At 43.1% G+C, this 15,264-nt stretch overlaps 1 protein-coding gene across 3 annotated transcripts in view; it reads left to right on the forward strand.

The window, feature by feature from the left end:
* susd4.S (sushi domain containing 4 S homeolog) overlaps nucleotides 1-15,264 on the forward strand; it is an 84,552-nt gene that overhangs the window by 43,813 nt on the left and 25,475 nt on the right. For all 3 annotated transcript variants that reach the window (XM_041564240.1, XM_041564238.1, XM_041564239.1), the window contains exon 3: nucleotides 6,223-6,435. In XM_041564240.1, coding sequence (XP_041420174.1) covers nucleotides 6,223-6,435 — 213 coding nt within the window. The remainder of the gene's footprint in view (nucleotides 1-6,222; nucleotides 6,436-15,264) is intronic.

Genomic DNA, 15,264 nt, shown 5'->3' on the forward strand with positions numbered 1-15,264 from the left:
TGCATTGTGCAAGGGGAACAAATGGCAGCTCCTATTATATGAATACTCAATATATATATCTCAACCTGCTTATAGGCCAGGTCCCCCAGGGCCCATATGTATATAGAAAAGTCACAGAATAGATACAGCCCAGATTATTTCAGGGACCAAAGCAAAGAGCATATCAAGGGCATGTACCTGCTGAAAGTTGATATAATGAAGAAAGCACTTCAGTAATTTCTAATTGCATTCAAAGCCTCATATAGGGGCCCAGTCTGCCCAGTGTGACAATATCCTGAGTTTTCCTAAATCCATGACTGTTTTACTTTAATGTCTATAAAATAGGATTTTCTGAACGATATTTGATTCTTTTACAGGCAAAACACCAGAATCTGATTTAAACAGGCTGTACCTCTTCTGTGTATCAGACGAAAGCAAATAGGAATTTAAAATACAGGGGTGTAACTACAGAGGAAGCAGACCCTGTGGCTGCAGAGGCCCAGCAGGTATAGGGGACCACAAGGCCCCAATTCATATACAATTTTAGTAAAAATCGGTGAAACAGGTCAACCTCTAGATATTTTGGGGGCCTGAAAAATAATTTGCTGTAGGGCGAAGTAATATCTTTTTACGCCATTGATAAAATATATATAAATAGGTATGAAATGGTACATGGCACATGTCATTATGTGCAATAGATATTACACTTTTTAAGCTGTGATTAGGCAAAGACTACAGTGAAATGCATGAAATGTAGAACCAATAACCTCTAGGGAGCCAAATTAACGCGATTTCTGCCCAGACTTTGGCCAAATCCTGTTATGCTTAGCCTGCCATTATGGGGGTAACAATACAGGTGAGCCCTAAGAGGCCCAGACTAATACTGGGTTGCTCATGGGCATCCACATACAAGCTCCATGGACATTAGCGGCATGTTATTCACAAAAGTAGGAGCACCTGTAGGTACAAGGCACAGTTGCTCAATGTTGACGTTATGCACAGGGCTCCCTTGAGCCAATAACTAAGCTTTGCCTCAGATGTGCCATTAAAGACGCATCCGGCACAAGACCACTGCTCTGCATCACTGCCAGACATAAGTACTATGAGTATAAACATGGATTTTCTATTGGAGTCAGTAATAATTCCATGGCTATGTTGAAATGTTACCTTTCAGGAGAGAATTTTATAAAAATCACCCAATTGCAACTCAGTCGAATCCTAATCCAAATCAAACCTAATCCCTCTGTTCTGTGTCCTTATCCAGCCTTAGAGAGTGCATTTGATTCCGCAGGGAATCAGTGACATTTCCCACAGAAGAACATAAAGCTTTATGAAGCTCAACAAGCTGACCTTTAGCAGAGGGAATTATCCTCTTACCCCTGCTCTGTTGCATACCGACACTGGGCAAAGCATAGGAATAAAGTCATTTTAGTCTAAGTGCTAAAAAGCTTTTTAGATGCCAGGAGGTCGGGCAGTTGCCAGTAGGTCCCTCAACGGGTCAGTATGCTCTTATTGGAAATTCCCTTTCTCTAGAATCCCTTAATGTTCTTTGTTTGTGGACAACTTGTCGGCCCACTGTGCTTGCTCCGCCATTCAATTTCTTCTGCTTTATGAGCAGCAACAAATCAGAGTGAGCATTCGGTGCTTTGTAAATAAAGCTCTGCTGCCTACAAGACCTGATCTGATAAAACCATAGGACGTCGCCTACCTGTTTGTATTATAACACCAGACAGTGCAGACTGGCTGCCTCTAAGCCCCTGTGATCCAGTGGCAGTAATACTGTCTGCGACCCTCAACCCTTTGTGCCACAGCAAATGCTGTTTTGCAGGCAAAGTCAACATCTGGCTCTCAAGCTTTTGCTGATCTACATTTCTAACCATGCACTGAAAAGTATCTCGGGAGTTATGGTTAGTTTAGCGTCATTTAACAAGGTCTTATTTTACCACCCATTGTTGGAGAGGGAGCTATAATTTATTGGAGATATTTTGGAGATATTTAGTATTCAGCAGAGGCATGGGCCTATAGTGCAATGAGGTGGGGGGACAGTTCCTATGGCAGTGGTATAGTAAGGAAAGTGAGTGAACCATTGGGTGGCTAGACAGGCAAGTGTGCAGAAGGGAGAGGGGTGATGGTGCTGGGGATGCAGATGGGTAGGATACAAGTATTATTGTTTTGGATGTCAAAGCCAGGCCAAGTAGTATTGACAACCAATACAAAGTTACTTGGCCTGGTGTCCTGCCTGCTGCCCCTCCCCAAAGCTTGCACATCTGCCCCATACACCTGCCACTCAGTCTGCACAACTCCCCACAGTTTGCCACTTGCTCCTTCCTGCTCCATAAACTGCCCCCACCAACTGTGCCCAAAGTACAAGCCTTGTCTGGCTACCCCTACTTCTGGCCCTGTTGGGCGGCAATGCAACATGGCCTGCATACCTCCCAACTATCCTGTTTTGTGCGGGACGGTCATGATTTTGACAGCTCTGCCCGCAGTCCCCAGTTTTTTTACTGAAATGTCCCGTTTCTGATGACAGAAAAAGATACAAAGTTTCCAAAACTTAATTAAAATAAGAGGCTTTTTGGCAGAGAGCCACTGCTCTTTAATACAATTGTAACAATTTAAAATAAGTAGGAGAACTGAGACTCACCGCTTTAAGTACAATTTCACCTTCATTAGCAGAACTATTATATCATCTAAAATATTGCCCTATAACCCCCAGAAATGTGTTTAAACGTGGCAAATGTAAATTGGACATAGTAATTGGGGGGGGGGGTCATAAAATGGGCGTGGTCAAAAAAATGTTGGAAGGTATGGGCCTGGTTCTTATTTAGTGGGATCCAAGGTCCTGACCAAAAAAGTCCAACAAGACTGTCCTGTGGGATAACAGGTACCCAAGATGGCAAGACCACTTTACCTTGATATTGAACTCAAATCATTTAGTTAAAGGGGGCCCCAAAATGTCTGCCATGAGCTACCCTATGACCTCTGAAGAAAGCCCAGACTGAGGCTTTAACTGTCCTTGAGCTCTGCAACAAGTAAAATATTAATGAGACCTATTTTCCCTTTGGAGATCATTCTGAGGAATATATTTATTTTCTGGTTTGTATCCAGGGGCACAGCCAGTTCACAAATAAATCGGATCACTGCCTCATTTCAGCGCTGTGCTTCACTAGCATTAAATTGCTTCTGCTGGTCTGAACAGAACATTTGAGTGGCGCTTGCAGAGGCATCTCACCCATGAAGATTCCCTGGCACAGGAGACGGAATACAGTGCTGGGAGCTTTTCAGGATTTCTGATTTGTGCCGTTTCTGTTGGTTTCTAAAAGAGCTGCTGCTCCTGCGGGTTGGACTATTTACAATGATTTATTTGGGTGGAAATCTGATTATTAAAGCCCAAGGATAATCAGGTAACACAAGCTCATCAGAAGGAAGAAAAAAAAAACAGGATAGTGACCATAATAAACATGTGCTCCACTAGCCCCAACATGTAGCCCCTTCCTGACACTTCTAGGGCAGAATACACAGGATACTTACCTGCTGGCTTGGGAACCCTTTGTGATACTGGTGAGAAAGAATGAAAACATTATAAGAACAATACTTATTCATGGGGACCCAGAAGGACTGGCTGGATAATTAGTAAAAGAATAGGATAGATGTCACTAATGACACTCCCCACTAATAATTCCAGATGGGTTACTAAAAGGCACAATGTCCCTTCCCTTCCCACAGGCTCCTTGTATGTATGTGTAGCACTATAATAAACTGACTTTACTTTGGTCAGTTTAAGCTACTAGCAGTGTGTGGTTATACCACAAATGAGGCTCTCTCTCTCAGGTGTAAGCCCTCGCAGCGGGGTGGAGGCAGGGTGTAGTGCAACTGTAACCAGGTGCAATAGCACAATGATGGGCGCCAGTAGTTCTTTAACCCTTAAACAATGAACTGTCTTTATTTAACATAGCACACAGCACATAGCAAATATCCACAATGGAGTTTAGAACAATCAGACAGCCTAAAGGTAGCATATACTCACAGTACCAGTATAGGCTGAATCCCTACAGGCCAGGGAATATACAGCAGAGAGTGTTGCAGCTTGTGAGGGGTATTGCCCAGTTTTCAGGATCTCTTTCAGTGGCAGTCTAGGGGAATTCCTACCATCCCTAGTCTCAACACTTTAGTCCGTACTCTGGGTCAGTAATACCCTGGGATCTTAATCCCTCTAATATCCTCGGCGGAGCCTCGAGCTGCTCAACTAAATAACCTATCTATCACTCCTAGAGTGATCTATAAAAGAGTATGCTATCTAATTACTAGGGCCAATGCGCCTAGGGTCGTCATGTACCCATTCCCTTCCAGCCTACTTGGTTGGGCTAAAGTAATGGACCCAGACCTCATGGTTCCCAAGACCTTTATACTACTGCACAGTGCCATCTGGTGTACACTGTGAGAACTACAGGGGTTACATAAGCACAAGGTCCCCATAAGGACCCACTTAGGTGTCCATATTACTAGGGATGTGCCTGTCTGTAATGTGTTAGGGTGTCTAAATGTTCACATCCCTACATACTGTATGTATAGCAGGGGTGGATTAATGCACAACTGCACATGCTCCCTTAGGCTATGGCTTATAGTCCCAGTGTGATCAGGTGCCCATCTAGATTTTTTCATGTATTTCTATTTTTTTCTCTTTTAATATTCATTTTATTTGTGATGCTGGGTCCGTTCAGGTGCACCTGCTTGGAGGAGAAGGCAGGCAGGGCTCATGCGTGCACCCGGATGTGTGCAGCTCCATTGGCATCACTGGTGCATTCCAAACCTGACCCCGCATAGAGAGCCTGGATATGCACACATCCAGACCCAGCAGTCGCCTAGAAAGGAGGTCTGTGGATATAGCCTGGGGCCCCATATGTAATTAATCCACCTCTGGGTAGTAGGTGCAAACACGCGACCTGTCCTCACTTGGGAGCCACATACTTTTCACAATATCCTTGTAATGATTTTCTGCCTACTTGTTTCCTATCATGGGAAGGCTGCATCTTAGGTAGCTGTGCAGCTCTACCTCTCAGCCGCCACCTCCTGGTCACCTTGCGTTTGGCAGAGGCAGCCGACCAGTTGTACTGGTGATGGTGTTCCAGGCCGCAACTCCCAGCTGAGCTCAGAAGGGGCAGCCCCCCTGCTTGTCTTTACAGTCTCTTTATAGCTTCTAATGATGCCTCAATACCTTTGAGCACCAATACTTCTGAGTCCCTGCTTTCCCAGATGCCCCCAGGGGCTCCTGGCATCCACTAGATTAAAAGAAGGGACTATCTTGCTGATAATGGGAACATAGCATGGTGGGCAATCATGTCTGTTTAGCTGTTTATATTCTTTGCACTGCTACTTCTGACTCATAGTCACATAGTAGTTTAGGTTGAAAAAAGAAACACAACCATCAAGTTCAACCTTTTAAGTCTATATTTATATAACCTGCCTAACTGCCAGTTGATCCAGAGGAAGGCAAAAAAAAACATTTGAAGCCTCCAATTTGCCTCAGAGGGGAACAACATTCTTTCCTCCTTTCGGACCAGCCCCTGGATCAACTTGTACTATGAGCTATCTCCCATAACCCTGTATTCCCTCACTTGCTAAACACCATCCAACCCCTTCTTAAAGCTATCTAATGTATCAGCCTGTACCACTGATTCAGGGAGACAATTCCACATCTTCACAGCAATCACTGTAAAAAACCCTTCCAAAAATTTAGACAGAAGCTCCTTTCTTCTAATCGGAATGGGTGACCTTGTGTCAGCTGGAAAGACCTACTGGTAAATAAAGCACTAGAGAGATTATTATATGATCCCCTTATATATTTATCCATAGTCATCATATCACCCCTTAAGCGCCTCTTCTCCAGCGTGAACATCCCCAATTTGGCCAGTCTTTCCTCATAGCTAAGATTTTCAATACCTTTTACCAGCTTAGTTGCCCTTCTCTGTACCCTCTCTAATACAATAATGTCCTGTTTGAGTGATGGAGACCAAAACTGTACGGCATATTCTAGATGGGGCCTTACCAGCGCTCTATACAGTGGAAGAATGACCCCTTCCTCAGACTCCTAAAGTAATGTGACAATACAGCTGATTACAAATTCGGAGCAGAACTGACTTGTACTATATTGCTCCAAGAGGCAGAAAACAGAAAGGGATAAGCATAAAAAAAATGAATCCAACATTCAAAGTGCCATGATTTGTCTTATTTTGCCCATTTTAGGATTTGACGATCTGACCACATGCGCTGTTCCCGAGGTCCCAGAAAATGGATACAGGACACAGAGCATGGGGATTTTCTTTGAAAATGCTGTCGTCCGGTTCCACTGCAAGAGCGGGTACAAGCTCAAGGGCCCCTCGAAGAAGATGTGTGTGCAACTATACAATGGGTCTCTTGCCTGGAAGCCCAGCGACACACCAGTGTGCCTACAGGAAGGTAAGACTTCTTGTGCTTCTTGTGTTATAGGCTGTAAGGATTGGCTTTTTTATCATTTTGTTATTATGTACCAGCATTTTATATGGGCCCCAGATTTGCCATTCCTGTGCAGTACAAGGTATGCAGTACATATGCTGTTGGTTCATGATGTATATAGAGAAGAAGCTTTCCCCAAGGCAAGCTCAGGAACATTAGCTTTTCAATTGAGCTTCCCTGGTGGCACATGATAAAAATAGATAATCGGAGATGTTCTTAAAGAACAGTTAAAGCCCGAAACTAGTCTGCAGCATGCAATAGTAGCACAGAGCTGCTTTATCAGCCAGCAAGCACAGCAGCCCTAGGGCTTAAAAGCAACCACTTTCCAACATGGATCCTGACTGATGCTTCATGCCCCAAATCTCAGCACATGCTGAGAGCTCAGCACCCATACGTGACTCTCTATATTGGCAGAGCATGCCCCTAGCTTGCAACCTATTGAAAGAAACACCAGGTTAAATTAATTTTAGTGATGGGTGAATTTTTCTGCCAGCCATGGATTTGTGGCAAAAATTTGATGCAACAAAAAGTCACTGCGACAAAAAACGCAGGGACAAAAAAACCACAGCAGCAAAAAATGGCCATTGACTTTATAGCATTTGGACAAAAAAGTCACCTTCAGAAAAAAACGCCCATTGACTTTGAGAGTCATTGAGAGTAAATAAATTGTCACGTGTCAAAAATTTTTTCCGGTGGAGCGAAATGGGACAAATTCGCTCATCGCTAATTATACTTTCTTGTAAGCGCCTTCTCTTTCTAATGCTGTAAATCAGGAGTGCTCCAGTGAGACAGCACAGAGCAGGGATAGACTCCCTTTTGGCTCCATCTGTTGTAGATCTTTAAATCACAGGTTAGGGGTCTGGTAGGCCATGAATTCCATCTAAACAGGGGCATATTGGACATATTAAAACTGACATAACTTTGTAGTGACTTGAGACAGATCAGAGGCAGGTGTCCTTTTTGGGCTTCATTTGCACAGAGCTTTCAATCCCAGCATTCCTCATGTTGGTATGCTGGGAGTTGAATCCCCAAAGATTCCCTGTTCCTGCTTTTAAGATTATGTATGTGATGAGCTTCTAAAAGTTCCAACTCTGAAAGATCTCCGGAGTTCGGCTCATTTCAGAAGCTCCCAGGTGGGGAACTGATAAGGTTGAAATGCAGAGAAGAATCTTTTTTATTTCACAGCGGTTTACGTGCAGATGGAGCGGCGTATTTGATCTTGAAGTGAGATTCGTGGATGGAAAGTAGATGCCAAACAGCGGGAATAAATTATAGGAAGATGAGACGTAGTGACCTTGTGTGCGACAGTCGGAATACATCAGTAGGAGCAGATTGTTTCTGTAAAGGACCCATAAATAATAAGAAAGAAGTGGAATGACAGTAGGAGCAGCACTGTGCTTCCCTACTTGTTTAATAAATAGAACAGGTGGGCAATGGAATGTGTTGAATCTGTGGCAAACATAACATATTTAAAGGGCAACTAAAGCCTTCCATCTAAAAGCTGGCATCTTTGGGTGCTCAGAAATAGGCAGGTTCTTGTTCTTATTGGCAGCCGATCAACCTGTAGAATTGATCAGCTTTCCTGACAGTCCTCTGATAAAGCTCATTCACATATCAATGGGGTTGAGTGAAAAATCCCATTGGCCATGAACCACATTAATGTCAGATGTCCACTTAGTGATGTACTACAGACAATTTTAACTCACCAGATATGTCAGATACAGGTATATAACCATCCAGTCATAGGTTAATATCTCCACAGCTGTCAGTGCCAGGTAAACAAAGGTGCCTCAAAGGAAATGTTCTGCACCATAAGCCTCTTCAAGATGAAGACAAGAGAGAGCCATAACTTTGGGGCCCAGACCCCCACCACCACTAATGAAATGCACAAAGGATCCCTATTCCCCCGTGGCTCAACTGTGTCCCCCTCCACTGTCCCTCCATAAGGGAGCACAGAAACAGGCCCGGATTTGTGGAAAGGTCACCAAGCCGGGATTTTAGGGGGAGGCAGGATTTTAGGGGGCGGCATGTTATTCAACCAAATCCACATTTGTTCAGAATCACTGTGGATGCACAGGAGATAAAATAGTTTTTTAAATTTCCCATGTGCCAATCCCCATTGCTGCGGTCCAGATGATGAAAATTTTCATGAATAAAAGGGATAGGACGGGGCGGACAAACTTCAGTGGGACTAGGGGTGCCCACTATGTAACTCCGGCCCTTCACAGAACTGCTCATACTAGCTACCCTACCAACCTCACACTTCTACAGTGTTCTATGGTAGAAGATATAGACTCACTCTCAGTATATAACCCATTCTCAGGTTCTCAGGTTCTCAGGTTCCAGTTATTTTCCATAGTTTTGGGTAAGGTCCTCTACCACTAGGGCTGCCACCTGGCTGGTATTTTACCGGCCTGGCCGGTAAAAATGATTGCTGATCCCAATGTTATTAATAGGGAAAAAAGTTAACTATATAGGAAGCCCGGTATTTTTTTCCAGAAAAGGTGGCAACCCTATTTACAACTGAGGTCTCTTGCCTCTTGCTCCTATTGGAGCCTCCAGTCTCAGGCCCTACAACAGAAACCAGCTTCTCTGTAGAATGATGTCCAAAGAGATAAAACTATGGAATCCCTTCCATATAATATACTATAGAATAACCATATAATCTCTAAGCCATTTGGTACACATCTATTTTGAAAATTAGCAGATCTCTCCTCTGTTCTTTCAGCCATACTTACCTTGCCTGTAATTCCATGATAGTTTTTGGATCATGCATACACCTGTGGCCATGGGTTCTATACTTCAGTAGTAAGTGCCAGTTATTAGCTTGTACTCATCCACATTACTCTACTAGAAGGAGAAGGTGCATCAGTTTACAAGTGTGGGCAACATCAGTCTGCCAGCAATTTTCAGGATGGAATTGGGTGTAGAAAATGTTTTATGCTAATATGAGTCTGTGTCGTGGACACACTATTCAGTGTTTTCATACAATGTGCATTTTTATAATGTGCATTTTTATACTCAGCAGATGCAAGGACACTTGTTTTAATTTAATCTCATTTTTATTCTTAGCAGATGGCCACATGCAAGGACACTTATTTTAATTTAATCTCTAGGCCTTAAAAACAACATCACGTAGGGAAACAGATTGTAGAAATGTGAATCATAGAAGCGAGGAGGCAGTCAATATGTTAGCTCAGCAGGGTAAAACCATGTTGCATATGTCTAGTGACAGTATCCAGCACTGGCCAATGTAGCTCAATCATTGCACTCATAAACGCACTCTATGGGGGGAATATACTGTTTTTACAACTCTCTGGGACACAGCCTTGTAAATATGGCTGAACAATGAGACTGGTCTGTATTATGTTATGAACCCATAACAAACTAGTGTATGCTGCTGGCACTGATAATCATTAAACATGCTGCGTCAACGCACAACGTCAGTGTGTGACGCATGACTTTGCTCGTTTGCTGCAAAAATCAGCCTTTAAAAGACACCAAGGCCCTACAGACCTTGCCCGATTAAAGGTTCAACTTGTGTGTTCCTGGATGTGTTATTATTCATTCTGACTTTGATTCCTGATCTTGACCACGGCCTGTTATATCGACTAAGCACCTTGCTGCCTGAACTGACCTCTGCCTGGATTTGACTTTGCTACTTCTTAACCCCTTGGATACTGTGAACTGGTGCCTGTTGCTTCCTCCTTGGTCCTGACACACAGTTTCTTTCAGGTATCCTTAACCTTGTTTATTTACATTCCCTTTTAGAATGAGCATTATGCTACCACCAAGTATGGGCCTAGGAGCCCGTATTGTCCAAGTTCAACACCATATGGGCCTCTAAAAACATGGCTGTCCAACAAAGGCTCAAGGCATTTTATGGCCTCCAGTCTGACTAATGTGTATAGAAAACGGATCCGCAAACACACACTGGTTAATGCAGTCAGGGAGTATCCCCTTTTATTCAGCCACCAAACATTCAACGTTTCGGGGGGGAACACCCACCCTTCTCCAGTCTGACTACACAGTATACAGAATACTATACTATAATATCATCATATAAGCAGCCCACGCATTGCAGAGTTGGATAGCAGTGCCCTAAAAATTCTGTGATTATTACTGGGGATTAGGGACCAGAAAGTGCTACATATAAGGAAAATTGATGCCTCTCCCATGCCTTAAATTCACCAGGTTCCCTGTAACTATCTTAACTGTCCACCCTGATGGCAGCCCTGCACGTGCCTGTAGGCTGGCACCATCCTCATTATCATTATCATTATAAGTTACCAGTCTCTAGTGTCACCTCTGCGGCTTGCCTAAATTCAGCAATGCTTCAAGCATGTAGTTAGGTGCGAGATGAACTGAAAATATGGCCTGCAGAGGAACGGCCATCGTGCTAATAATGATCTGCAGAATTCCATGGGGGCCCACTCAGCCGGTGCGGTTTAGAGCACATCTGGTGCTGTTATTAACAGTTAGCAGCCATGATTACTGGAGCAGAGTGGGAATCACATCATCATAAATGCAACGTGCAGCAATAAATGTGCTTACTGCAAAAATATAACAGCCATCATCACTGAAATGCTTGCACGCTTAAAGGGACACCATCATTTATTACCCTATTTTGCAGCTTTGCCCTGGTGTTATACAGCCTAAATGTTTGTTCAGCCAATAGCTTCTTTGAAAACACTTATAATCCCTGAGAAATATCTCTTGTTTTTGCTCTTGCTTATGACCCTGTCAGAGCAGTAAAACATTCAATATTGAACTCATAGCTTGGGTGCTGTAAAGCTATTAACAACTGGCCAACCAATGAAAACAGAATGTATGTGCTAAGGATGGCTCTAAACATTAAATAATGATATTTCAACTACTGCCCAACAATCTCCACAACTCTTACCATTATACTTGGGCTTAATATGATAAAGGGAGCACTCACTGATCCTCACAGCATGTTCCGCTGTGCTGCCACGTGTAGACGCCCCAGAAGCGTGGAAAGTCTGAATTAATTTCTTGGACATATTGAAAATAGTTTAAAAACATGGTGCGCACAAAAAGATACACGCTTGATGCGTTTCATGGTCCAAGCCACTTCCTCGGAAACTTTTTAAACTATTTTCAATGAAGTATTGATTTTAATTCCACGAGTGTTCTGTGTCCAAATAATTCATTATACTTCTAGAGTTACAGCAGCCCATTAATACTGAAGAACATCCTTTATTCACGGTGCACCTTTGGCAATGCACATGGTCAGTAAGTACAGAGCAAAAGTAATTTTTCCATTGTGCATATGGGGGTGTATGGGCAGGAGGAACATGGTCAGGCTGAATGATGTTAATTGTGGTGAAGATGGAGAGGCTTCAAGATGGAGAGGCTTCAGGGAGCATTTCATTCTCTCTCATTGGGCGGCTGTGCCCCTAGACATGTACAGCAGCTCTATACAAGATTGCCACCTGCCCAGTTTTTGGAAGGGCTGTGACTGTCCCAGGGAAAATTAGGAAATCCAAAACAGGACGACATGGTGATCAACCAATTGCTGACACGTCCCCTGATGTCACTGGCCTGTCCCCTGAAGTCATCCTCCAACCCCGATTGGAAAAGGTGGCAACCGTAGCTCTATAACATGGGTAAAACAAGGGCTTTAGATATAGATAAGTATTTTGGGGGTCATTGTATTGGATACCGACACTAGGAACTTCATCAAAGTATTTAATTAGCCCCATCAAGCTGGAAGTCTGCTCATTGTATTTATTACCCTATAACATCCAGGGAATGAATAGACTTGCGCTTCACCCACCTGTAACTTCACAGCCATCGAGAAAGACTGACCTTGCTCTGGGCTGATTAGTTGTTTGAGTGGAGTCGGCCCTCTCTATTTCTCCTGATTTCAGGTCGTGCCCAGCAGTGCACTCTGCACAATCAATTTCCACTTAATGAATCTAAGTCAGCAGTAAAAGGCACCCAGCCCTTTAATAAGCTGCTGATGTATAGAGCTTGTGCCTGTGCTCTTCAATTTCAGTACAGTCTGACAGCCATTGTCATGATCTTGATCGTGATTAAGGGAGAATAGCACTGCATAGGCTGCAGCGCAGATTTCATTCTGTGAAATCCCTTTTGGGTGCTGAACCCACCAGCCTCTGGGTACAGCCTTCTTCCAATGAATCTGCACCAAATCACACAAAAAAACACTTATTTGAATTTCCACGGCTAAAGCATCACGCAGTATTTAGGGGAGGAATACCCCTTTTTTCGAACGTGGGCAGGCTTACAAGTTTAATTATGAAATATAGATACTATTAGTTATTTTTTTGTGCTAAGCTATTTCGAGCAATTTTCACTTCCCAACTTGCTAGTCACTGTTGCCGGAGCAGTAGTTAGTAAAATGAATTGCCAGTCCACGATAAACCCTCTCTGTCATGAGTTGCTCCTCCTAAATGCAATCTTTATTAAGGCTGCAGATAAGGGAAGGGAGGAGTTTGTTTACACAGAGCTCGTTATTGAAACTTGAACCTGTTTAGAAGTTTATAATAGCAATGAAATAGAAAAATAAGGGGTATTATAATATAAGTGCACCTAAAAGGAGCACCAGATCTCATATTGCTACTTGTACTTTCCTGTGAGAGTGAGCAACAAGCTGACTGCAATTTAATGACCCTTAGCCATCATGTGCTTGCCTGTAGCCCTTTGTAAATGACTTGTTTGATGATTGTGCCTTTTATACTGAAAGTAATACGGAGGATCACTGTCCCCCAAGTACAGCCTGTACCCCCGTCTGTCAATGTTTTAGGGATGTGAAACGTACAGTATTCTGATTACATTACAAGCCATGAGAGAGGAGCGACTTCTAGTTTAATAGAACACCGGATAAATTAAAGGCATGATTTATCGCTGACCTTGGATTCATGTCCCTGCTATGATTAATAACAAATCTGCTCACACAGATCTCCTTGGGTCATTGCCCATCTGGAATTTAATTCCAATTCTAATTTAAAATGCCCAGAATTTTTCTATGGAAGGGTGCTGAATGTGCGCTTTCATCAACCCACGGCACATGCTGCTATAAACTGTACCACTTGTTAGATACCTGCCTGATGAATGCACCCCACTGAGATGCCATATTGTTACAAGATACAGGTATGAGACCTGTTATCCAGAATGCTTGGGACCTGGGGTTTTCTGGATTACAGATCTTTCCATAATTAGGATCTTCATACCTTAAGTCTATTAGAACATAATTTAAACATTAAATAAACCCAAAAGGCTGGTTTTGCTTCCAATACGGATTAATTATATCTTAAGGTGGCCATAGACGCAAAGATCCGCTCGTTTTGCGACATCGCAAAACGAGCGGATCTTTCCCCGATATGCCATTAACGAGCATGGCTATATCGGGGGTAATCTGAACATTCAGCCGTATGGCCGAACGATCCGATTACGATGTGCAATTGGCTCCGGTGGGATCGGTCGGGTCAAGATCAAACCTGTCTGATCGACCAAACGACCAATGACGAAAGATGTCGGCACTCTCCACACACGATCTGAAAATCATACGAATCATCGATTCGTACGATAGGATCTGTGCGTCTATGGCCAGCTTTAGTTTGGATCAAGTACAAGGTGCTGTTTTATTATCACAGAGAAAAAGGAAATCGTTTTCAAAAACTTGGAATATTTGGATAAAATGGAGTCATTGAGAGACGGCTTTTCTGTAATTCAAGGCTTTCTGAATAATGGGTTTCCGGATAACGGATCCGTTACATGTATCATATTCCTGTCACCGGCACTCTTTCTTTTGGTCTAGTATTAAAGTGCATCTCTTGATTTCCTTTACCCATGCAGCATTTTCCCTGGAATTCCAGTGTAATAGTGACAGAGCTTAAAACAAAAATAGCATAAAATTCTTTTGGCACAAGTCTGTTGCTGAGGTTTATGAAACCCGGTGTCAGAACCATGGAATTACCATCATATTTAGGATGTTCATGTAATAAAAAGGTGCGTTTGTGCACAGTTCATCATCTATATAAAAGTGCAAAGAGTAAAGTGAAATGTGCAGCATTTGAGTAAAGTGAAATGTACTTGCACTTGCAAACAAGGCATGGTGAATTTGCTTCTGTGCATTTATTAGAACTCATTTATGAACATTGTGTAATGTGCTAAATTCAAGTGCAAAGTGTTATTGGCAGTAGTGACATCAGGTCCTCCTGTTAGCTCTAGTGTGCAGATACTTAGGGGCAAATTCACTAAGCGCCGAAGCGCCGAACGCTAGCGTTAATTCGCTAGCGTTAATTCGCTAGCGTTTGGCATTTTCGTTACTGCGCAAATTCACTAACGAACGCTGGCGTAGTTTCGCTAGTGTTACTTCGCACCCTTACGCCTGGCGAATTTTCGCTAGCGACGTAACTACGCAAATTCACTAACTTGCGCAGTGTACTGAACGCTACCTTTTACGCTAGACTTCCTTCGCCACCTCAGACCTGGCGAAGCGCAATAGAGTAGATAGGGATTGTTTCAAAAAAAGTAATAATTTTTTCTAAGTCCCAAAAAACGCTGGCGTGTTTTCTACATTATGGGTGATAGGCTGAAAAAGATCGAAAATTTTTTGGGGGCTCCCCTCCTTCCCCCCTACATTTCCTGACTCATGGCAACTTACCTAGACAGTGGTCACATGTGTAGGGCAAAATAAAAATTTTATTTGCTGATTTGAAGGTTTTCTAGGCATTTGTAGTGCTGATACGTATTCCTCCATTGAAATTTGAATTTGGCGCCGTATGCAAATTAGCCTTCGCTAGC

The sequence above is a fragment of the Xenopus laevis genome, chromosome 5S, assembly GCF_017654675.1.
Source record: "Xenopus laevis strain J_2021 chromosome 5S, Xenopus_laevis_v10.1, whole genome shotgun sequence".
NCBI lineage: Eukaryota > Metazoa > Chordata > Amphibia > Anura > Pipidae > Xenopus > Xenopus laevis.